The sequence below is a fragment of the Ranitomeya variabilis genome, chromosome 3 (assembly GCF_051348905.1).
Source record: "Ranitomeya variabilis isolate aRanVar5 chromosome 3, aRanVar5.hap1, whole genome shotgun sequence".
In the NCBI taxonomy this organism is placed as follows: domain Eukaryota; kingdom Metazoa; phylum Chordata; class Amphibia; order Anura; family Dendrobatidae; genus Ranitomeya; species Ranitomeya variabilis.
The window spans coordinates 124,932,503-124,958,652 of record NC_135234.1 but is presented as its reverse complement, the minus strand read 5'-3'; the positions used below and the strand labels follow the sequence as shown (position 1 = coordinate 124,958,652).

The window sequence follows — 26,150 nt, the reverse complement described above, 5'->3', positions numbered from 1 at the left end:
TTTTATTTTCATCCAGAAATCTCAAACGATTTTCACCTATATACTATCCATGTGTCTGTATCTTATGTCCATGACACTCCCGTATTTGTACATCAACAGTTTAAAATGTACATGACCAAACATAGTTTCCTATGTTAATAATGGGAATATAGCCTTAAAAATCAGATGATCCGTATTTGGGATGAGCAGATCTATAGGCGGGACTCTGTTCCAGCGTTCAGGTCAGAGGTAACTGGCTGCTAGACAACAGGCCCACGAGTCTCCTACCTTCCAGCATCTCCAGCACAGCTTCTGATCAGCCCGGGTTTGTGGGACATCATCTGTGCGTCATGTCACAAAGGTAGTATAGAAAGGTAGGAGACAAAAAAAGCGCAAATAGGGTCTTATCCCCAAGACTGTTTCCAATCAATTATGAGAGAACTGCTCACCTGGTGGTACAAAGTAAAAGCGTGTAGTTGTCAGCTGCTGCAGATCCACAGGTCGGCGCTGCGACCTCTCAGAACCGTTATAATAGATGAATGTGGATAAAATCCGCGCTGCTGCGACAAATGATGGATCCAAATATAGTTATAAGATGTTTCGAGTGGAAACTTCCTGAAGAAGAAGCCATGAGCTTCGAAACGCGTTGAATAAACCACTCGAAACATCTTATAACTATATTTGGATCCATCATTTGTCGTAGCAGCGCGGATTTTATCCACATTCATCTATTAAAATGTCACAAAGTTAGCGTCGTGCCGGTCATGAAAAATCAAACACTTGCAATGAGGACGCTAGAATGTAAGAGACTTCAGGGTCTCCCGTCTAGCTGCCAGATACTGAGCTGCACAAATTGATCCGTTCATCTCTAATCCAAGTGATGTGACTTTTTCTCGCACTCCTATAAACTTGAATGGGCGAGTATCATCTGAAATACGGAAGAGAATAATGAACGCCAAACTGCCATTTTTCTCACAAAGACTCCCGGATTGTGAGAAAAACCGGTCATCTGGACAATCCTACTGAGTTACATTAGTCAGTCTGCTGTCCAATTTTTACTCAGGCTGATATAGCTCAGCCTTATGGAGGCCTAAAAGACACTCTCCAGATCAGTATACATTGTGCCTAGGCCTTATATATAGGATACGTGGAAAAAAGGTGCAGGCATTTCTATTAAAGAGGTATTACCATCGCTTACACATATAGTAAATGTATAGTAGACATGGATCCCTCCAATGGGAGCAACATCTCTATCAAGAATAAAGCCTCGTTAGGAGACTCTTTCAGGGTAAAGAAAGTGGGAATTCCCATACAAATCAAAGGGAATTCTGACCTCTCCACTGACATTGGTGTGCGTCAGGGCCTCATCCTGAGGAGAGATGCAGTTTTCATCGGTGTGCCCTGGTTCTACCATACGTTTATGTCATATTCCCTGAATATACCATAAATACCATATATAAATAGTGTTTCGCTAGCCTGGCTTGCTTTTTTTTTTTAACTGGGTAGGAAAGTATAGCAGACCTGTTCCTCTACAGATATCCACTGTAATAAAGAAAACGTATTGTCAGCTATGTGTTTTTTTACTTACAAAGGGACCCTATGGGCCGTGTATGGCTTATATGCCTACACCTGGAGAGTCTAGCAGTATCGGCATGCCTCTAATACAAGGCTTGAACGCTTTGTCAACTGGTCGTTTTGGTGCTTTTCAGACTTATATACTAAACTAGATGGAGGCCTGATGCTATCGCGTCAGGAGGGTGGTGACGTCCCAATGGGGGCAGGCTTTGCAGCACTGAGACGGCTGGCCAGCGGGGAGGGTGCCCCGGTGGTCTGGATCCGGGCGGCGGCCGGAATCCCAGCGCCGGCCTGGATCCCAGCCATTGGGAGGGGTCCTTGCGGCGTTGGGTTCTTGCGGCGGGGGAGTCCCAGCAGCGGGGGGGGGGCTTCCATCGATGACCTGCTGGTGGTACTGCGCTAGGGCCTGGTACCACCAGCGGGTGCCATATTGGAGTACCCATCACTTGGGTATTCCAATATGGCGGTCGGCATACTTCCGTTGCGGTGCAGTGGATTGTGGGATTCGAGGATGTCCAGACGGAAGTGGATGACAGACAATTTAAGGCAATTATATAAATAGATGTCTCTTCTGCATGAGAACAGTAGTAAAAAGAGCTACAGTCCCAAAATCAATAACCTCAATAAGGGATTCTTACCGATTGAGTGCGAAGGCATAATGAAACTTTATATTGTGTTGATCTGCCAAGTCACAAGTTGGCAGCATTTCCAGAGTTTCCACCAATTTGACCATCGCATTGTAATCCTAAAATGAAACAAATGGTCATTTGCTGTATTCACAGACCACACAAGAAAATCACCCAGGATACACACTGCTCGTTAAACGGTGCCCCCACATAAAGCGACCATTGGGAGGGCTCATTAAAAAAATAAAAAGCAAACTGTTTGTTTTGTACGGTTCAGTATAAATTAGATTACATCAATCGTTATCTGCTTTGAGATTTGCCTTTCTCTAGCCAATATTTCATTAGTCATCTAATAGGCAATTAAGGCAGATTAACCATTTTCCCTTGTGAATTATCAGGTTCACGTAAATCACAACCTCTCACCATCCAGATAGAGATCTCTCAGCGTACTGACCCAACTCGTTTCCAGTGCTAATTCTGAAACTGGATTTTGAGGAATTGTTAAATTACAGTGAGAAAGAACAAATCGCAGGGAAGTTTAATCCTGCCGTGCTCACTTGTATAGAGAGCTGAGCGGGTGATGTCCCGTTACAGACCTCTGCTGTCCTGTGTGCCCAAGCGGCAGATATCATGCACCTGACCTGTAGAGGTGATATCACCGGCCCCAGTCCCTTACGAATACAGAAGTGAGTAGAGTCGGTTTACCCCTTTAAGAACATCCGGTATTGGAGCATGTAATTTCTCAATCTTTGAAAGGATATGGTCGGCACCCGGGTGGATGTTGCTAATCAATCGTAGAAGGATATCCCGGCAATCATACAGGATAGCGTACAGTCATCCTCTCCACAGAGCACCCACTACACTGCTCCGAACAGGCCGAGACCCACAAAATGTTGGCTTACTTTGTAAAGTGTGGTACCCCTGAACATGACACGTTCATAGACCAATAAATGTCATTTCCTTCCTGTACTTCTCAATCTTAGGCCTCATTCAGACATCCGAGTGTCGTACACCTTTGTTACGGATAGAATACATACCCATTATACTCTCCGGCGCTGTTCACATGTCTGTGTTTTTTTTTGGACAGAGTACTCCAAATATTCAATTTTAATATATATATACACATGTGAAAAATAAATGATGAAATACTGATGGTAAAAATTGACCAAATACTGATGAAACTTGGATCTGAAACACTGATGGAACTTTTTTTTGTATTTGTAGCCACATATACAGTGGGGAAAAAACTATTTGATACACTGCTGATTTTAGCAAATTTTCCCACCTACAAAAAATGGAGAGGTTGGTAATTTTTAATTGTAGGTACAGTTCAATTGTGAGAGAATCGCCAATGACCATGTGGATGATCCAGAGGAGGCATAGAAGAAGGTCATGTGGTCAGATGAGACCAAAATAGAACATTTTGGTATCAACTCCACTCACCATGTTTGGAGGAAGAAGAAGGATGAGTACAACTCCAAAAACATTGTCCCAACCATGAAGCATAGTGCGGGAAACATCATACTTTGGGGGTTCTTTACTGCAAAGGAGACAGGATGACTGCACCGTATTGAAGGGAGGATGGGGGGGTCATGTATCTCAAGATTTTGGTCAACAACCTCCATCCCTCAGGAAGACCATTGAAGATGGGTCATGGCTGAGTCTTCCAGCATAAAAAATTACCCAAAACACACAGCCAGAGCAACTAAGGAGTGGTTCTAAGAAGTATTTCAAGTTCCTGGAATGGCCTAGCCTGAACCCAATACAAAATATTTGGTGGGAGCTGAAACTCAATGTTGCCCAGCTGCATCCCCGAGACCTGAAAAATCTGGATAAGATCTGTATGGAGGAGTGGGCCAAAATCCCTGCTGCAGTGTGTACATACTTGGTCAAGAACTACAGTAAAAGTCTGCAAACAAAGGTTTCTGTACCAAATATTAAGTTCTGTTTTACTATTGTAACAAATACTTATTCCATGCAATAAAATACTAATGAATTATGTAAAAATTATACAATGTGATTTTCTGGATTTTTTTTTAAAGATTCTGTCTCTCACAGTTGAAGTGTACGTACGATAAAAATTACAGACCTCTCCATTCTTTGCCGATTTTGCAAGTTTTCCCATCTACAGTGTATCAAATACTTATTTTCCCCACTGTATAGCCAGCTTCATATGACAGGCCTGTGTATAAAGGCCTGATATTGCTGGGTACCATGCAGCCTGTACAATTTCTACTATGATTTACGCAAATACTTAAAAAGGCAAATTGTCATAGAGAAGGATTAACCACCATCACAAGAAAAAATGCCATAACCCCAGTACTTACTGTATGGTCCAAATCTGATTGTAGGACACTAGCCGGAAAGTCACGTGGTGACGCAAACACCTTCTCGATATAGCTATTTGGGCTCGCTTCTGCTTGCGATTAAATCAGACTAATGCAATCAGATTAAAAATCTGATTGCATTCGTACAAATTGAATCCTATGCTTCTGTTCTCAGTGATGGGTTTTTTTCCTGCTCCAACCGGACCAGGAAAAAAAAATCGCAGCATGCTGTGATTGCATGCCAAATTCGGATCGCATGCACCCATGCAAGTCTATGGGTGCGTGTAAAACATCACGCTGCACTTGAATATCAGCCAAGTGCAGTGCGATTCCCACCGACGCCGGAAACAGAGGAGATGGAGAAACGACTTTCTCCGTCTCCTCCGCAGTTGTGCCGCGATCCTGTCATGCGAGAGCATCGGAGAACATAGCACTGACACTAGGCTCACCCTCGCAGCAGCGCAGTACAAGATGGTCGATAGCTAGCTGCATCCGGTGTGATACACTAGTGGGACCCCGGCCTTTCAGTATCTATTCTACGCTTTCTTCTTGGACCGTTACCTGAATATCTCGGTATGACAGAAGCAGGTTGATGACAATATCTGATGTCAGGACCTCAGTGTTGTCCATTCGCAGTTTTATGCGGGATAGCTCTTTGGCAAGTTCATCTCCTTGGTACTTCTCCCTGGCCTTCCTGATGTCATTAAGCAGAGTTTCTTTGTAGTATGCACTATGAGAAATGAAAAACAAAAGACTTTTTTTTATTTTTTTCTTTAGAAGGAAAATATACTCTGATAGCTGCGCATATGTAGAGATTTCTTGCAAAGCTGTTTGTGTAATTACCCATTTTTCATTTGGATGTGGCAGCTACCCCATCAAATGGCACTTGACTTGCAGGACCCTCATTCTAGATATTTGTGAAAGTCCAAAAGGTGGGCTAGAGTACATCAGTCTCTTAAAGGGAATCTGTCAGGTGTTTGCTATGTAATCTGACAGAAGCATGAGGTAAGGACAAAGACCCTGATTCTAGTGATGTGTCACTTAGTTTACTGGGTGCAGCAGTTATGATAGAGTGATAGTTTTCTGATCAGGCAGAGCTCCGTTGTTCAGCTGTGTATAACCCAGTCTGCACCACAGCTCCCTGTGTGCATTGTATAGTGACAGAGAGCTGCTGATCAGTGCTGGCGGTGTGGTTGGACTAGGAGGCCCAAGGCCAGTTGTCCTGTGGTGATAATCTCCTGCTGATTAAAAGCTGATTGTATTGAAACAGCAAAACACAGCCCAGTAAGTGAAACATCCCTGTAATCAGGGTCTCTACTCCTACAATATGGCGTTCTCAGATTACATACCAAAAACCTGCTGACAGATTCCCTCTAAATGCTCTACGGCAGGGGTGTCAAACTGCATTCCTCGAGGGCCGCAAACAGGTCATGTTTTCAGGATTTCCTTGTATTGCACAGGTGATCATTTAATCACCTGCACAGAATGATTCCAGCACCTTGTGCAATGAGAAGGAAATCTTGAAAACACGCATGGTTTGAGGCCCTCGAGGAATGCAGTTTGACACCCCTGCTCTACGGCACAGACCATTTGCAGGAATAGAGCAGTGAAATACAAGTCAAACAATAATGCGTTCATTAATGTAATACAATAAAGAATGCAAAAGTATAACATTAGTGCGGCATGTGTGCTACAATCATCCAAGTAAGAATAGAACTAAATTGTGACTGTACAAATGAAGCTATCATCAGAAAACGATCTGTTGCATAAATTAGGTTTTGTGTTACAATTATTTTTTTAATTTTACTTTTTTTTTTTTTTTTTTACACATTTTTGTCAATTTTTTTTAGACTACAATCTTTATTAACCCCTTCCTGACCAGGCAATGTTCCGTTTGTTTGTGCTTTCATTTTTTCTTCCATCAGTCATAACTTATTTTTCCAGTGATATAGCTGCCTGCGTGAAGGTTTTTTTTTGGGGGGGCAGGATAAGTTGTACTTTTGAATGACACCATCCATTTTATCATTTGATGTAGTGTGTCAAAATTAAAAAAAGTGCAATTCTGCAATAGTTTTTGATGTTTTTTATTTGCAAGGTGAAAATGACGTGGCAATATGATTCACCAGGTCAGTACGATTACGGCGATAACAAATATAGCAGTTTTTTTTCTTATTTAAGTGCTGAAAAACAAATTGGGTTACCCTTTACAGAAAGCTTCAATGTTCTAAATTTATGGTGGATGGTGCTTTATGAGGGCTTGTTTTTTTGTGCCCTGTGCCAACATTTTTATTGATACCATTTTGGGGCAGATACAAGTGTTGATGCCTTTTATTGCAGTGTTGCACACGGCAAAAAAACGCAATTCTGGCATTTGAATTTTTTTCTTGTTATGCCTTTTACCAATCTGGTTAATCAGTTTTATATGTTGATAGAGGTGATTTTTAAGTATGTAAAAACACTATGTATGTATGTATGTATGTATGTATGTATGTATGTATATCATATGTAAATATATATATATACACAGTGGGGAAAATAAGTATTTGATGCACTGTCGATTTTGCGAGTTTTCCCACCTACAAAGAATGGAGAGGTCTGTAATTTTTATCGTACGTACACTTCAACTGTGAGAGACAGAATCTAAAAATAAAAAAACTGAAAATCACATTTTAAGATTTTTACATACCGGTAATCAATTTAAATTTTATTGCATGATATAAGTATTTGATCACCTACCAACCAGCAAGAGTTCTGGCTCTCATAGACCTGTTAGTTTTTCTTTAAGAAGCCCTCCTACTCTGCACTCATACAAAGTCATACAATGTGATAAAAAAAAAAAAAAAAGAAAAGAAAACAGATTTTTTAAAAGATTCTGTCTCTCACAGATGAAATGAGCCTACGATAAAAATTACAGACCTCTCCATTCTTTGTAGGTAGGGAAATTTGCAAGGTCGGCAGTGTATCAAATACTTATTTTCTCCACTGTATGTATAGAAGTAGTAATCTACCATATTTTTCGGACTATAAGATGCACTTTTTCCCAAAAAAATTTGGGAGGAAAATGGGGGGTGCGTCTTATAGTGCGAACACAGGCTTACCGGGGGGTTGTGGCAGAGGTGCGCCAATGCTGCGGTTGTGGGCGGTGCGGAGTGCACATGAGCCGGGTCTCTTCTTTGGGATGCCGGCGGCAGAAATGTGGCGGCGCCGCTGCCCGGTGTCCACGGTGAGCAGACTGCATCACCGGTTTCCCTGCGACCATCTTCCTGAAGCCGTGGGCCGCCGGAGGCTTCAAGAAAATGGCCGACAGAGGCCGTGCGTGCGCAGATTGAAATCTTTGCGGCACTAGGCTTCAGGAAAATATCCACCGAGATCTCAATCTGTGCACGCACAGCCTCCGGCGGCCATTTTCCTGAAGCCTCCGGTGGCACACGGCCGCAGGGAAACCGTTGATGCAGTCTGCTCACCGTGGACACCAGGCAGCCACGCCGCCACATTTCTGCTGCCGACATCCTGAAGAAGGGACCCTGCTCAGGTGCACTCCGCACCGCCGCAGCATCGCCACAACTCTGCCGCAGATGGCATTCTGAGGATGGGACCCTGCTCCAGCGCTGCCTCACCGCAGACACTGGACCTGCAGCATCGCACCCCGGGACTGCAGCATTGCCCCACTTCTGCCATCGCTGGCTTCCTGAGGAAGGGACCCTGCCTTGTGTGACACCGTTGTACCACTGCCGGCTCTCAGGTAAGATACCTTAAATTCGGACAATAAGACGGACCCCCATCTTACACAAATCTTTTTTCTGCTATTTTCCACCCCAAAATTTGGGGTGCGTCTTTTGGTCCGGTGCGTCTCATAGTCCGAAAAATATGGTACCACACAAGACAAGACCCAAGGTGCAGACTATGCAAAGAGGCCTCAGAAACCATCCAACACATAGTGGCAACATGCAAAATGCAAGCAGGAACAGCGTGTATTGAACGCCAGAGCCAGGTAGCTGGAATTGTAAACAGGAACATCTGCAAAGCATATGGGCTAAGTCCCCCGAAGTCCAGGTGGGAGACCCCAAAAAAAGTGATGGAGAATGAAAGGGCTAAAATCCTGTGGGACTTCAAGATCCAGACGGACTAGCAGGTGTTGGCTACCCAACCAGACATTGTGATAGTAGACAAGGATCAGAAGAAAGCAATGATAATAGATGTGGCAGTGCCAAGTGACAGCAACATCAGAAAGAAGGAATATGAGAAGCTGGAGAAATACCAGGGCCTCAAAGGAGAACTGGAGAAGATGTGGAAGGTGAAGGCAACAGGGATTCCAGTGGTGATAGGAGCACTTGAACAATGACCCCTAAGCTGGAAAAATGGCTACAACAGATCCCAGGAGCAACATCTGAACTCTCAGTCCAGAAACGTTTGTCCATGTTGCTGTTACTTTTTATTGTATTTTTTTGTAGAAAAAATTAATCTGTTTTCTATCTCAGAACATGGTGGCACAAAAGAAATTTCTTTGTCCTTTGTATGGCATAATGAATAGCGTCCTTCAAAATTACAACTTGTCCTACAAATATCAAGACCTCAAACGGCTATGTGGGCAGAAAAAAAAGGGTATTACTCTTGGAAGAAAGGGAGAAGAAAAATGAAAAACTTCCTGGTCCTTAAGGGATTAAGCATGGAATGCATTGCTAAAAATGTAGGTATATCAATGTTACTGTACCTATCACGATATTAGTTAATAAAACCGCAAACAATGAAACTTCTCTGGATTTAGTGTCAATGGTGATTGTTGGAATGCAAACACCACCAAAAAGCATTTGGCTTTGCTATTGAATATAAAAGGCAAAAAGCAATCCGTTACACTGTACATAAACAGTATTAGGGCCCATTAACACATCCGTATAAAACCGGTACCTGAAAAAAAAAAAGCACCGGTATCATCAGTGTTTTGGTTCAGTGTGCCATCAGGGTCATCAGTGTTTTGGATCACAGTGTCCTAAGTGTTTTGGATCAGTGTGCCCTGAGTGCCATCAGTATTTTGCATCAGTGTGCCATCAGTGTTTTGGATCTGTGTGCCATCAGTATCATCAGTGATACAAGCTTCTCCTATAATTTGCAATGTAAAACACGTGTGTTGTTCCGTGTTTTTCACAGACCCATAGACTTGTATTGGCCCTTGTCATCCGTGCTACCGGAAAAAAAGAACATGTCTTCATGTGGTTCACACGGACATGTGAAGATCACTGTAGTTTATAAGGGATAAGTGTGGTATCCGTGAAAAAAACGGACGAAGCATGTACCGGAAACACGTACATGTGAAAGGGGCCTTAAAGGGGTTGTCCACTTTCAAGCAACCCCGGAAGTCACGTGCACTTGTTGGTGAGATTTTTTCCTGAGTATTTGGCAGCCACAACCAGGAGTGGGTGATAAATACAGAAGTGCTGACGTGTTTCTACTATACTTTTCCTCTGTTCCACTCCCGATTTTGGCTTACAGATACTGGTATAATAAACTCACCAAATACTTGTGTGCATGTGGCCTGAAAGAGGGTCCACGACGGTGAGAAAGACAATCAAAAAGAATTGATTCTCACTTTTCAGACTGGCGCCACTCTTCCATAGCTACCACTGCAGCGTCTCATCCCCCCAAATCCACCGTGATTGGATGCAGTGTTCACATTTTACCTGAGAGAAAAAAACAGTAGTGGACATCTACTTCAAATGGTGGTCCAAGTCCACAAAAGGCCCAGAATGGACAAAAATAATAAGAGATGCAAAACCACCTTTTAGATCTCCTGCTTCTACAGTTCCAATGCTACCCGGTCCCCTTCTGGTCTATACCGATAGTTGCAGCCAACCGCTGGCTATAGAAAGACACCACTGCAGGAAGTGATTGGCTGCAGCAGTCACATGGCCCTCTCAGAACTTTTTAGCTACAGCAGAAAGCATAGACTGGCAGGCGACAAGTGTCTGAATGGAGGGGGGGCATTGGTGAATTTTTTTATTATTATTACTTTTTTACCCTCCTGAAATTTGGAAAAATTTGGATGTGGACAATCCCTTTAAATTGGATGTTCTTCTGATATGAAATTTACATAAATAATAACAATAAAAGAATCCAAGAACCCATTAAATTATGATAGTCACAATAAAAAACAACAAAATGTTGGAATATTTAAAATAAAAAAATATATAAAAAAGTAAGAAAAATGTAATTACCAACTCTGGCTACTACGCTGACTTATCAATCACTACTATTCGGCCATTCTTCTGTTTTGGGTAAATATACTGCTTTGTTCCACACCACGGTATTATCATTTATGGAAGATGTTCTACTTACCATGAAGTAACATGTATGTCTTTAAGCAGACTGATAAATCTATCAATCAGAGGAGCACACAGGGGTCCTAACAGGTTGTCCCAGTTGGGTTGCATGTATTCTGAAGCTCTCCGCTGGGCATCACTCTCACAACAAAAGTAGTCACCACAGGGTGTCACAATGTATGAAATAAAGTAGTAGTTACCGCTCGAGGCCTGAAAACAGGGAAAGTGAAAAACAATATAATTAATAACACAGAGATATTAGAAGTAGCACAGTTAGAGGTTGGAAACTCGTTTTTTTTTCAACCCTAAAACCAATTCTGAGCCGCAGTAGAACATCTGTTTTCGGCTGTCTCTGGCAGTCCCATAGACAATGAAATAGCTTAGTTCTAGGGTTCCAAGGCCCCAATCTCAGAAGTTCTGAAGTTCCAGCATTTGGACCCCAGATGATCAGTAAGCTATCCCTTATCCCAGTGTTCCCCAAGTCCAGTCCTCAAGAGCCACCAACAGGTCATGTTTTCAGGATTTCCTTAGTATTGCACAGGTGATGGAATTATTGCCTGTGCAGGTGATGCAATTATCACCTGTGCAATACTAAGGAAATACTGAAAACATGACCTGTTGGTGGCTCTTCAGGACCAGACTTGGGGAACACTGGCTTATCCTATGGAAAGGGGATAACAAAGTTTGGGACAAACCATTTAAAAGCACTCTAACTTTTTTGTTCATCAAATGTGTGTACAAGCATCGGAGAAAGCGGTGGTAACTGAGCATATTCATACACTCACACTACATTACATGCATATACACGTACCTTTAATGAATACAAAGTTTAGTGGAAGTGCTTCTTTAAGGGAATCTGCCACTAGGATAAACCCTGATCACTTTAGCTCCTCCCAGAAAATGCAATAACAAGAGATCAAAGAGTTGTATCAACCCCAAAATAGTAATGATAAAACCGCTCGTCCCGCAAAAAAAGCAAGCCTCATACAACTTTAATCGGGTGAAAAATAAAAAAAATCATAGCTCCTGGATGTATAGGAGCAAAAAAAGTGAATCTGGCAGTAGGATCAACCCTCACAAGAATTCAATATGGGCATGTAGGTCATAGGAAGCTGAATAAAACGATAACTTGATATCTGCGATCTGATGTCTAGAGACATCCACGTTTTTCATGTAAATGAGCTGTAAAAATCTATGATATTAAGACTGATCTGCATGAAAATCTGCCTCCAGAGATTATTTTCCACGAAAGGTGGAGTTACCACTCCACCATTGTTGCAATACAGCAGAGCTGTGAGAGCTGCAGCTGCTAACGCCTCACCTGGTAACGCCTCCTATTATTTATAATAATCTCTGGAGGCAGATTCTCATGCGAATCAATGTACGGCCATTAGTCCTGAAGAGCTCATTTACATACAAGAAAAACACGGATTTCTCTGGACTAAGACATCAGATCAGAGATAACACGGTATCATTTTATTTCAATTCTTATAACCTACATATAGACAGCTTAGGAGGGTTGATCATACTGACAGATTCCATTTAAGCAAAAATCTTTGAGCCTTTGTTGGAATATTTCAGGGGGCTACATGGCAGGTCTTGAGCCTCCAAACCCTTTCTTCTTTGCAATAATACAAAGGCTAATTTGGTGGTGGTGGCGGGGGGGGGGGGGGGGGGGTTCAAACACTATGGAGTAAAAGACAGTGAATGCATCAAAACTGGAACATATCCTCTAAAATTTATAGATATAAATAAAACCGAGAAAGCTGAATTCTGATAGAGTAAATAACATCCACTCATCTAAATATAGAAAACCCGGAGAAAGTTTCATGAGCACAAATGGGGTTCCTTTGGTTACCTTGGCTCCTTCAATTAATCTAATGACAATAAGTTATGTAACAATCAGGAAAAGAACAAAACCAGGGGGGCTGCATTCCCCAATTATTTGTGGAGCTCTAGATCCCAAGTTTAGGGTCCTTCAGACGAAAATAGGCAGATGCAGAACAAGCATCCCTAGTGAACATCTATGTCCCCGTCAGATCGAGCTGCCCGGCTTCCATAAATCTCAGTCAATATTTATTTAAATCCAGTTTGCTAACATAGCAGTTCCAGCGCTGATAGATAATACATAACCATGATACTTATTTACTTTTTAAACAAGACTAATTGGTTTTGACTATTTAAAGATATTTTCCAATGTCCCTGCCTATAGTTGTGGTAAGTGGGAGGATGGTCTAATTAATAACAGAGTGACAGCGTGGTCTGTGATGAGAATCCCTGCCCAGTGCCCGTATAAAAAACATTTCATTGTGAGACGTCACAAATGTTTAAACCAAGTGCACGCGTCTGTTGTGTGACACTGCAGTATACTAATAATGGCATACCCAAAAAGGGGTGGGAAAATTGGCAAAATATCTATAACGCTGGGAGCGTCACTCTGTCCAAAGCCTTTATAGACTGTGCAAGCGCTGGCGCAGTCTGGACCCCACAGAGTGACGCAGCCCAAGAGATCGCGGTATGAATAAGCACTGAACGCACACCGCGATCTCCAACGGAGAAGCAGGGACGAGCCAGGAGGGCGAGTATGCTATATTCACCTGTCCCGTTCCACCGATGCGCGCCGCTCCGTCTTCCACATCCTCTGCCTGTGACGTTCAGTTCAGAGGGCGCGATGACGCGCTTAATGCGCGCCGCCCTCTGACTGAACAGTCACAGCCAGAGGACCCGGAAGACGGAGCGGCACGCAGCAGTGGATCAGGGCCTGGTGACTATAGCCAGTGTCGGGGGCCTGAGCTAGCGGCGACTCGGGCACCTGACCCCCACAGCGCGCCGATGTCCCTGCCTGCTCAGGCCCCCCAGCACTCGGTGCCCAGCGACGATAGGGGAGTATGTTATTTTTTTTATTTTTATTGGAGCAGCATACAGGGCTTATAATACTATGGAGCATCTTATGGGGGCCATTAACCTTTATGGAGCAGCATACAGGGCATATACTATGGAGCATCTTATGGGGGCCATCAACCATAATGGAGCAGCATATGAGGCATATACTATGGAGCATCTTATGGGGGCCATCAACCTTTATGGAGCAGCATATGAGGCATATACTATGGAGTATCTTATGGGGGCCATCAACCTTTATGGAGCAGCATATGAGGCATATACTATGGAGCATCTTATGGGGGCCATCAACCTTTATGGAGCAGCGTATGGGGCATATGGATGGGAGCAGCAAATTACAGAACGGTGGCGCAGGATGGGAGCAGCACATGACACAATAGAGCAGCACATGACAGAATAGGGCAGCACATGACAGAACGGGGGTGCAGGATGGCAGCAGCAAATGACAGAACGGGGTTGTAGAGATCAGATTGAAGAATCCATTTTGTCTTCCTCTACTCAGAGACGTATATGAAGAAACTTGAGCAAGGTAGACATTTCCTTTTATGGACGCATTCCTTCTTGTTATTGTGACCTTTAACCTACATTCCAGAAGTTGAACGTTATCAGTAGAATAGATACTCTTTTGTTAGAGAATATGAGCGCTTGTACGCATGTCTGTAATGCTTATCTCTTTGCCATATAAAAAGAGGGGTGAGAGACCAGGGGGGCCAGATGCGCTCCTGGGCGATCCCTGCATATGATCACACAACTCTTGTGCTGTGTGTTATTACTTGGATCTCTCTACATCAGAAAGCCAGGGACGGATGAGGACTCAACAATTCTGGCGCCTGAACAGGGACCTGAGGAGAGAGTGTTTGCTCGAGATTTACCTGCGGATACGGACAACGGAGATCTCGGATAATGGACGGCAAATGAACTGAAAAACCTGGCCAGGTAAGAGACATTATTAGTTCTCTTTTATCTGCCCTGTATTATCCGAAAGATCTCTATGAGCCGTGTCACGCTGGGTTAGTCTAGTAGTGAGTAGATACCTATAAAACTCGGGTTACCATATTGTATAGATTTATGAGTCTAGTCCCTGGCAGTGTGTGAACAGTGTGTGAACAGTGTGTGAACAGTGTGTGAACAGTGTGTGAACAGTGTGAAGGTTGTGACATGTTGTGAAAGAAGAATAGAAGTACGTAGAACAATAAGCCACGATTGTTAGAACAAGGTTATTGGTGAAGTCAGCCTAACTGGGTTATGAGGTAGCGTCCTTCTGGGAGACCTCCGCCCATGCTTGACTCTCCTATAGAACTTGTTTCTACATTCCCTGGATAAGGTGTGATAGAATGAGCCCAGGACGCGGTTTTCATGAGCCTGGGACAAGTATGCTAACTGACACAGAAAGTTTTGTGATCTGTATGGTGTTGCTGGGTCTGTGTGCATAATAGCACTTAAGTACGTCCTGCATATTAGAAGAAACGGAGCAGACAAGCCCTTCAATATTTTAGCTCCCTAGGAGAGAAGGCAACGAGACGCCACCAACAGAGGAAGTGGTTGTCCAAACGTCACCTGGGGTAGAAATAGCAAATATTGAAAGGATATTTTAGCTCCCTAGGAGAGAAGGCAACGAGACATCACCACAGTGATTGTCCAAACGTCACCTGGGGTAGAAATAGCTAAAATGAGAAATAAACAGACCAAAACTGTCTTAGGACAAGTGGAAGCAGCAGATATCATACAGGAAAGATGTGGAAAGGCAGTCAGAAGTCAGATTAGAAGAGTGAGAGGAAAATTGGGAATTTCAGAAGCACTTATGTTCAGTACAGAATGGGAAAGACTGAGTAAAGAACGAGGTGGAATTATTAAAGACAATGGGTGGGAAGAAATCATACACTGTATGATAGAGGTCTCAAAAACAGCTAAAGAGGAGAATTGGAAGTATGATCCAGACACTTCCAAATGGATCATGGGAAAGGGAAAAAGTTGTGATATAATCCCACCACCTTACCTAGATCCAAAAGCCCAATCATTTCTACCATCTGGAAGAGCAGAAGGAGGAAAACAATTTCCAGCCTTGTATCCCAATCTTGGTGGGGTAGGAGGATGGGAATGTTCACACTGTGGACAACAAAATCCAGATTGGAGAAATGATTGCCTAGCCTGTGGTACACCTAGATATGGCGCTGTACTTGCCCCTGTTAGGGTAGTACCAAGACCTTTTAGAGAAGCTGGTGCTGACGGGGTAATGAACACCAGATATCATCAGACCAGACAATACTTCCCTTGGTCCCCTGCTGAGGGTATGTCCCTCTTACATAACGCACCAGATCCTATCCAGTTTCCAGTTAGATTTGCACAGTATATACAACAAATCATGCAGACTCATGCTGGGGTCTGGGCGGACGGGGAAGAATTATGTAGAATGAAAATGTCCCCCGGACTTTTTCAGGAATTATTGACACACTTACAGCCCAATAGACCAGTGGCAGAAGGGGGTGCCTTACAGACAGAAGCATCAGGTACCCAGTTCACAGAGGCATTAATAATTTTCATGAGAGGAAAACAGAGGGAAAGGGGGTCTACAGGTGTGATTATGCAGAAATTTGGGCAAAGTATTGAAGAATATAGTCAAGAACTAGAAAATAGCTTTAGGGATGAAGGATTGGATTTGACTGATGCTTCAGTAAGGAGACTTTTTACAAAACAATTAATAGAGGGGTTAGATCCGAAAATCAGAGAAAAATTTAAATCCTCTACTCCAGATTGGAGAACAATTGAACAACCAAATATTGTGAAACAGCGATGTTTAGGAATAGCCATGGATATGAGAGAGAATCGTAAGCCTGTTAGAATAGCACAAGCTAATACAGGAGGAAGAGTGAGACACAATTTTCCTTGCCACTACTGTAAAAAGCCAGGTCATTTCCAAAGAGAGTGCAGGAAAAAGTTGGCAGATATAAAGTCAGGCAAATTTGTTCCCAGAAATAACCCTCCCCAAACGGACAACCAGCAGAAATCTACTATCGTAGATGGTCCCATACCAGATTCAGATTGACTCAATGTGTTACAAACTTCCCTACCAGCTAGGAGACCTATGATACAGGTGAATGTGGGGGGGAGAGAGATTCCATTTTTGATAGATACAGGTGCAACTTCCTCAATTTTGAATCAAGATTTTCTTCCAAATCCGGAAGATATTTCAGAACAAACAACTTTTGCTGAGGGTTATGATGGGGTAATTCGAACACTGCCATATACTGTGCCCCTAGAGGTCTCGTTAGGACCTAAATGTTTTGCATCCAGATTTTTGTATGCCAGAGGTGCCCCAACATGTTTGTTAGGAACTGATGTCCTAAAGAAATTAGAAGCTAACATCAATTTTAGGGACGATGGCACAGTTATGTTGACTATCCCTGATGATGCAGAAACATTAGAACAATATGTCAGAATTCAGGCTTTTGAGGATTATGCTGAAGAAAAAGAGTACACCACAGATCTAGATCTCTCAACGGTCCCAGAAACACTGTGGGCACAGGGTGACACTGATGTGGGATTATTGCATATCTCTCCTGTAAAATTATCTGTGCAACCAGGAACTGTTCTCCCACAGCTCAGACAATACCCTGTGAGTGCCCAGCAGGAATTAGCAATTACAAAACAGATAGAGGGATATAGAGAGAAAGGAGTTTTGGTAGAGATACAATCACCTGCTAACACCCCTCTGTATCCAGTCAAAAAGAGAACTCTTGATAAGAGTTCTATGCCCAAATATCGTATGGTACATGATCTAAGAGAAATAAACAAAGTTCTAGATCCAATCACCCCAGTTGTACCCAATCCTCATACGTTACTATCACAGATACCAGCCAGTTCTCAAGTGTTTACTGTAATAGATCTTTCAAATGCATTTTTCTCGGTTCCTTTACACCAAGACAGTTGGCATTTGTTTGCATTTACATTTAAGGGCAAACAGTTGGCGTGGACACGCCTTCCACAGGGAATGATACACTCCCCTACTCTTTATTCAAATGCCCTACAAACAGTTCTTCAAAGGTTTGAACCTGAATCACAGGTAGTAATTTTGCAGTATGTGGATGACCTACTACTTTGCTGCCCAGATCTAGAAACTGCAGAAAGGTCCACTGTGAGTTTACTATGTTTTCTAGAAAAAGAAGGGTGTAAAGTGAATAGACAAAAGCTACAAGTTTGTCAGATCAAAGTGGTCTTTCTAGGTCATTGCATTTCTCAAGGTAAAAAGCATCTTACACCTCAAAGAACTGAAGCAATAAGACAGATGAATGAGCCTAGAAATCATAAACAGCTACGAGCATTTTTAGGAATAGTGTCTCATTGTAGACAATGGATTATACATGCCAGTCAACTAATGCAATCACTGTATGACTGTGTAAAAAGTGAACCTTATTTGTTGACAAAAGAAGGTCAGATTTCGTTCCAACAATTAAAAGATGCCCTTGTTTCAGCTCCAGCGTTAGGGCTACCAGACTACACCAAACCATTTCAGCTTATGGCTGCAGAAGTTGATTCCCATGCTACAGGAGTTCTTACCCAGAAGCATGCAGGGAAACAAAGACCAATTGCATATCTTTCAGCAAGGTTAGATCCCGTAGCTAGGGCAGCGCCAACCTGTGTACGTGTAGTTGTTGCTGTCTCACTATTGTTGGACAAAGCATCAGAAATTGTCCTAGAGCATCCACTCACAGTTCAAACTACGCATGATGTTTATGGGATATTAAACCAGGTCCAGCCAAAACACATTTCCATGGCCAGACATTTGCGGCTACAGTGTTCTTTGCTGCTCCCCTCTACTATCACATTTGCAAGGCTTCAGACTCTCAATTTAGCTACACTGCTACCTCTCGAGTCTGAAGGGGGGAATAAGGACACTGATCCACACGCAAATTTTTTCCCTACAGACACACATGATTGTACAGAGCTCATTTTACAAGAAACGGTAGGCTTACCCAATGTATCCGAAACACCACTTCAAAATCCAGATTTAGAGCTGTTTATAGATGGTAGTAGGTTTGCAGATGACACAGGTAATTTCCATACAGGGTATGCAGTTGTGTCAGAATCTGAAACTCTCAAAGCAGAACCTCTTCCACCGAAACAGTCTGCACAAGAAGCAGAACTAACAGCATTGATTGAAGCGCTAAAAATAGCTGAGAATCAGACAGCTAATATATACACTGATTCTAGGTATGCACATGGTATTGTGTTTGACTTTGGAGTAATCTGGAGAGCTAGAGGTTACATGACAGCGTCAGGCCAACCTGTAAAACATGCTTCTCTGATCAAACAGATCTTAGAGGCTGCACAAGAAACAAAAGAAGTAGCAGTAATTAAGGTAGCTGCACATGTGAGACTCGACACTAGGGAATCTAGGGGAAATGATAGGGCTGATAAAGCAGCCAAGGCAGCAGCGGTCAAACCCTTACAGCAGGTTCATACTGTAAACCCCACAGAAAATACTGAAGATAGACTGAGACAAGCACAGGAAGATGCAGGAGAAGAGGAGAGGGACAGGTGGAAAAAGGAAGGGGCAGAAGAACAAGCAGGAATTTGGAAGAAAGATGGACTAATATGTCTACCTAGAGCCTGGTACCCGATTGTAGTTGGTGGACTGCACCACCCTACTCATGTGTCTGCAAATGCAATGACACTACTGGCAAAGCAAGTCTGGTTGGCTCCAGGTTTTGGCAACTACGCAAGAGACTATTGTGCAACATGCGCTATATGCCTGGCACATAATCCCGGACAGACAACAAAGACCCCTATGAAGCATCACGTCCGACCTCTCTATCCGTTTCAGCGATTACAAATAGACTTTATCCAGCTGCCGAAAAGTAATGGGTATGAGTATGTGTTGGTATGTGTGGACATGTTCTCGGGGTGGCCAGAGGCCTATCCAGTTCGGAAGGCTTCAGCTAAAAACACTGCTGTAAAGCTAGTTGCCGAACTGATACCCCGTTACGGTCTCCCTGAAGTGATCGAGTCAGATAGGGGTACTCATTTCACTGGAGAAATATTTCAAAATGTACTGAAAATGTTGGGTGTTGAAAGTCAGTTACACACTCCGTACCATCCTCAAAGTTCTGGTAAGGTGGAACGCATGAATGGAACTTTAAAATTAAAAATACAGAAAGCCATGGCTGAAACAGGAAAGCCTTGGACAGAATGCCTTCCACTGGCCCTTTACTCAATACGCAATACCCCAAGGGGTAAGACTAAACTGTCTCCATATGAAATTTTGTTTGGCAGGACTGCCAATTTAGGATGTTATTTTCCACAGCAACTTGTGTTAAATATTGAGTCATTGACTTCTTATGTGCAAAATCTTCAGAAACAATTAACTAAGGTGCATGCACAAGTTTTTGCTTCCCTTCCAGATCCTGACAACATTGAAGGAAGTCACAAGTTGGAACCAGGTGATCAAGTCTATGTAAAAAGACACACCAGAAAGGCTCTTGAACCAAGATTTGACGGACCCTTCCAAGTCCTGTTGACAACACCTACATCAGTCAAGCTCGAAGGAAAGGCATCATGGATACATGCAAGCCATTGCAAAAGAGCAGTATAAAACTCATAACATTGATGTTAATAGTGTTAACCTCAACGGAGGCATGGGATAGACTGAATTCTCTAACCCCTTTGAACAATAGATTCGTGCAACATCATAGAAAATTAGTACATGACATTTAAATTAAAGGATGTACAACGACTCAGAGATCAGTATGATAAAGACAATGACCAGAATAAGGATAGCTGGTGGTCTGATACTTTCTCTTTTCTCAACCCAGCCAACTGGTTCAGAGGAATCGGCGGGTGGGTTGCTGGGATTATGCAGAGCATAATACATATAGTTATGATTATTGTAGTCATATACGTACTATTCCAGATTGTGCTCAAGAGTATCTCAGTATGCACAGATAAATTTTGTGTAATAGATGCAAGAGTATAAATTTTCTTCTTTATTCTTATGTTATCCTCTAGTGATTCTAATTAATATTACTGTACTAATTTTTGTTTTTATATTTTAGTATACTTATTGCAAAACAAAGAAAAGGTTGTGAGAGTTAAACGGAAGAATTGATACTAGATTTGATTCTCTTATTGAATACAAGCGTGTACATGTGTAATACCAAAAATAAAGGCTTTGTCTTTGGCCCTGTGGTAATCTAAAATATGGATATGTTAAAGGGGATTTGTGATAGATTATAAAAGGAATATGTCAAAGGGGGGAATTGTAGAGATCAGATTGAAGAATCCATTTTGTCTTCCTCTACTCAGAGACGTATATGAAGAAACTTGAGCAAGGTAGACATTTCCTTTTATGGACGCATTCCTTCTTGTTATTGTGACCTTTAACCTACATTCCAGAAGTTGAACGTTATCAGTAGAATAGATACTCTTTTGTTAGAGAATATGAGCGCTTGTACGCATGTCTGTAATGCTTATCTCTTTGCCATATAAAAAGAGGGGTGAGAGACCAGGGGGGCCAGATGCGCTCCTGGGCGATCCCTGCATATGATCACACAACTCTTGTGCTGTGTGTTATTACTTGGATCTCTCTACATCAGAAAGCCAGGGACGGATGAGGACTCAACAGGGGTGCAGGATGCAAGCAGCACACGACAGAGTGGGGGCGCAGGATGGGAGCAGCACATGACAGAACGGGGGTGCAGGATGGCAGCAGCACATGACAGAACAGGGGTGCAGGATGGAAGCAGCACATGACAGAGTGGGGGCGCAGGATGGGAGCAGCACATGACAGAATAGGGCAGCACATGATAGAACGGGGGTGCAGGATGGCAGCAGCACATGACAGAATGGGGGCGCAGGATGGGAGCAGCACATGACAGGATGGGGGCTCAAGATGGGAGCAAAGCATGATAGCATGGGGGCACAGAATGGGAGCAGCACGACAGAACGGGGGGGGTAGGATTGGAGCAGCACATGACAGAATCGGGGCTCAGGATGGGAGCAGCACATGACAGAACAGGGGAGCAGGATGGCAGCAGCACATGACAGGATGGGAGCAGCACATGACAGAACAGGGGAGCAGGATGGCAGCAGCACATGACAGGATAAGGGCGTAGGATGAGAGCAGCACATGACAGGATGGGGGAGCAGGATGGGAGCACATGACAGGATGAGGGCTCAGGAAGAGAGTAGCACATGACAGGATGGGGGCGCATGATGGTAGCAGCACATGATAGGATTGGGGTGGAGTATGGGAGCACCACATGACAGGATTGGGGTACAGGATGGGACCACCAGATGACAGGATTGGGGTACAGGATGGGACCACCAGTTGACAGGATTGGGGTACAGGATGGGACCACCACATGACAGGATTGGGGTACAGGATGGGAGCACGTGACAGGATGAGTGTTCAGGAAGACAGTAGCACATCACAAGATGGAGGCACACAAAACAGGATGGGGGCTGCACATGACAGGATGGGGGCGCAAGATGGTAGCAGCAAATGACAAGATTAGGGCGCAGGATGGAAGCAACACATACCAGGAAGGAGACCATATACCAATGTAAATGCTCGCCACCCGGGCGTAGAATGGGTTCAATAGCTAGTCATAAATATGCCCCCTAGCCACAGGGCCAATGTGAAACCTTCATTACCGTGTTTTACATGCTAGCATTTCAATCAGTGTCATTTAGTGTTTCCATAAGTGCATTCATTTATATAGCGCCCACACATTGAGAGATGGTCAGCACTCACGTGTTCATGACCCTATATTGACTCACAATCTACATTTACAATCAACCAGTATGAGTTGGCATTTTTTTTGTTTTGTTTCTTGGGACGGTGACGGTTGAATGTTCGTAAAAAAACAAGAGTACCCACATGAAATACACCCAAATAATTAGAGTGGAGTGATAATGGTGCAGACAGAGCGATTGTGCCCTCTGCATGATTTTTGGGTATATACACCTACTGGAGGCAGACACTCAGACGTAGTAGACTTAGTCTGGGTGTCAGTCTCCAGTAGGCGTACATGCCCAAAAATGATGCAAGTCAGAGGGCTCGTTCACTCTGAGCCTCGGTTTCCACATGCGCTCACTCAAACAGCCTCAAACCCCTGATGAAGCCAGGTCTCTGGTGAAACATGTCGGGGAGTCTTCAGGCCACTTTTTAATCAGCATTGGCCAGTTGTGTATGGTTAGTTTAAAGGAAGTGAAGTAGCGGCCGCACCGAGCAATTCCTATAAACCATAACAGAGTATGAATAAATGGGATAAAGATAAGTACAACAATGATATTGTAATTAATGAGAGATAACGATATACTCTAGTAGTCCCTGTATACACACTGACCTCTGCAAGGTTTTAATAATATTCCTTTTAAATAGTGAATTAAAAGTTAATTTTTATGGTCTTTAGATGGGGGTTTTGTTGCCTTTTGGCAAATAGCAATTAATGGCTGAATGCCCTAAGCTGACTTTGTGAACAGCAATCTCTTTGTGTCGAATAAAGCATGCACAGCACTTTCCATTATATTCCACTTTGTCCACTGGTATTTTTAATATAATTTTTAAAGCACTGTGGGCCTTGATGTTTAAAGTATGTAGAAAATTATTGAAAAATCGACATACTTTTGTTTTTTGCAGTATGGTTTAGGTATGGCATTTTTTCTATAGTCTGTAGTGCAGCAGTGTCCTCACTGTGCAGAGGTGAGGCAGTGACCCAGGAAAGTTCAAAGTAAACATAGGTTTAATGTCCAAAACTTACAAACAAAAGAGACAGTATCCTCCGTATCACAGCCGGGAAAAAAGACAGGTCCATGACTGGTTGCAGTGGGTGACTGCACCGCCGTGTTTGCTGAGGGTGCCAGAACTTTTGGCTCTGCTTGGCCCTGTGTTGCCTCACACAGGTTGAGCTCTGCAGAGCCTTCTACTCTGCCTGCTTGCAAGACCAAAAATGACACACCCAACCCTCCGCTGCAGGGATTTTTTTTTACTAAAGAACCTGTGGCCGTTGGCCACATGCAAGACCCAGGCCGAGGGAGGGTGAGGAAACGGACCGCCCCACTACCATCCTGTAGTCCGTTTAAAAAATAAAAGCCCAGAGCAGGTTTTCTTAAATCTGCCTTGGACAAATAGCTTGCCCACAGCCAACACTCACTTTTATTCTGCATTGCAATCACAGCTATGCCTGTGACTGCAATGTACTCCCATGGCCTCAATATGCTTGTGTGCGCATCCTGGGGGACACATAGCGACTCTCGCACATGACCTAGGTCACTGCCTCACAAGGCTTAAATATTTTTTTACATATTATAAAATAAAAATTTCACAATGTCAAAAAGCTAACTAAGTCTAACAAAAAAAAATGCTGGAAGTTCATAGCGTTTTTTGTTCCTTTTTTGGTGTTGTGTGCTACGGAGGCTTCACTGGTGTTACAGTGGGGTTACTATGGCTTGCTTCTTGCATGAATTTTCAATTTCAGGATAGGGATCACATGCTCACGCACTCCGTATACATTGGCATTGAACGATGGTACAAACAAACACACATCAACTGGAACAGTTCTGTCTAGAAGGAAACGTCATAGCTAAAGATACAGCAACCTAAGTGCAAAGGAAAGCATACAACGCCGCTCTGTGCAAACACTACTGTGCTATGTTTGGCAGTCAACTAGTTTTCATTCACATTGTTGCCTTTATAAGTTAAATATTTTCCATATTTTTCCTCCCATCCAGGTTACCTTAAAGTAACCATTTGATGACTCAAATAAAGGACAGACAAATATTTGACAAGTATAATAATAAAATAAAAAGACATCTTGACACATAGTTACGGTAATTGATTGTACAAATATTTCATTTTTTCCAAAGAATTTATACCTTCTGAAAATAAAATGCAAAATAAACACTGTACACTATTTGCAATGAGACAAATGTACCAACACTGTCCACCTGTCTCTAAAATAATCTCAATGTCTGATACGTGCACATTTACTCATTGTAACATCCATTCATATGTTATCATACATCAGATGATAATGTCTATTGTTCTATATGTGTGGTCATATAAGCACAAACTACGGAAATAATGTCACATTTTAGGAACACGTTGGACTATCTCGGAGAATGAAGGGGCCACATGATCGCTTACGTACTGTATCGATCTCTTTGCATGGATCTCAGGTAGCACAGCACAGTAGTCATACATAGGTGCTGCATATGCAGAGATTGTGGTTTCAGCCATGGATCTACTATTTTATCATAAGGAGAACGATTACATAGATGCACAGATGCTTTTCTATCCTCTGTAGGGTCAGTGGTTACAAACCATCTAACTTCCACATGTTCACATTACACAATAAGTGCAAAGAAATAAAACGTAGACATAATCAGGTGCCAGCTCTTGTTTGCAAAATGCAGCTTGTATTCTTTTACTAACTAGATTGCTACACATTTGGATCGGTTTCTGCACCCTAGGCGTAGGTCTGGCATTGGTCTGGCATTTGTAGACATTGGTTACCATATCGATACAGTAATAAAAGCTCATCGTCATACTACATTTATTTGATGCCAAGATATTCCATTGCAGTGGGTTCATGAGTAAGATCCCTGATCAGAAGAGCTCACAATCTATGAGAAGATAGGGTGACCCAAAAGGTAAAAAGTGCTAGTAGTGTCCGCTCCAGACAAAATAAGGCTATGCATGTAAAGCTGCATGAATCAGTCACCAGACAGCATCTGCACAGAAAGAGTGAGGAAGGGAGAAGTTACATTAGTGAGGTGACCTGATATTCCTGGCTAAAAGATGAGCTTTTAGGGCACACTTAAAGGGAACCTATCACCACATTTGACCTACTATAACTAAACTATTAAAATGGGCATTAAGGCTATAGACTGCTGAAAAAAGTCATAACCGTATGTCTCATATCAGATGCCTTGTTGCTGACAAATCAACTTTTGTCACTTTATAGCAGTGACCTCTTACAGGCTCTGGTGAGGATGATGCCTGGAGATAACTCTGCCTAGGGGCGTATCCCAGAGATGCATCTGGGGGGGGGGGCACCCGGGGCATGTGCCCCAGGCGCAGCCAGCAGGGGGAGCAGTCAGGACGCCTAATGCGGCGGTCCGCAGTGTATTCCTTGGCGGCTTCATTCTGCCACTCCCTGTACCCTGGACTTGGAGTCACCGTTCTCTGTGCCGCCTGTCAAGAAGCTGAAGCGCACCGGCTCCCAATTATCAGTTGTACTCACATCTTACAGACACGAGTACAACTGAAGCTCTGACTGCAGGGTCAGAGCAACGCCAGCAGTGAGATCCTGTCATGTGATCACACTGCTGACGTCACTTGCCGGCGCTGCAGAGGCGCACATTGGTGGCAAGTGCTCCAGTGGAGCTGAAGACACCGAAGATTAAGTGCATGGGGGAGATTTGGAGTG

The 26,150-nt window shown here is 43.2% G+C and overlaps 1 protein-coding gene across 2 annotated transcripts in view; it reads right to left on the bottom strand.

The window, feature by feature from the left end:
- MAP3K15 (mitogen-activated protein kinase kinase kinase 15) overlaps positions 1–26,150 on the bottom strand; it is a 233,833-nt gene that overhangs the window by 86,657 nt on the left and 121,026 nt on the right. For both annotated transcript variants that reach the window (XM_077294642.1, XM_077294643.1), the window contains exons 4-6: positions 10,838–11,031; positions 5,069–5,237; positions 2,193–2,299 (exon numbers count right to left, since the gene is read on the bottom strand). In XM_077294642.1, the coding sequence (XP_077150757.1) occupies positions 2,193–2,299; positions 5,069–5,237; positions 10,838–11,031 (470 nt within the window). The remainder of the gene's footprint in view (positions 1–2,192; positions 2,300–5,068; positions 5,238–10,837; positions 11,032–26,150) is intronic.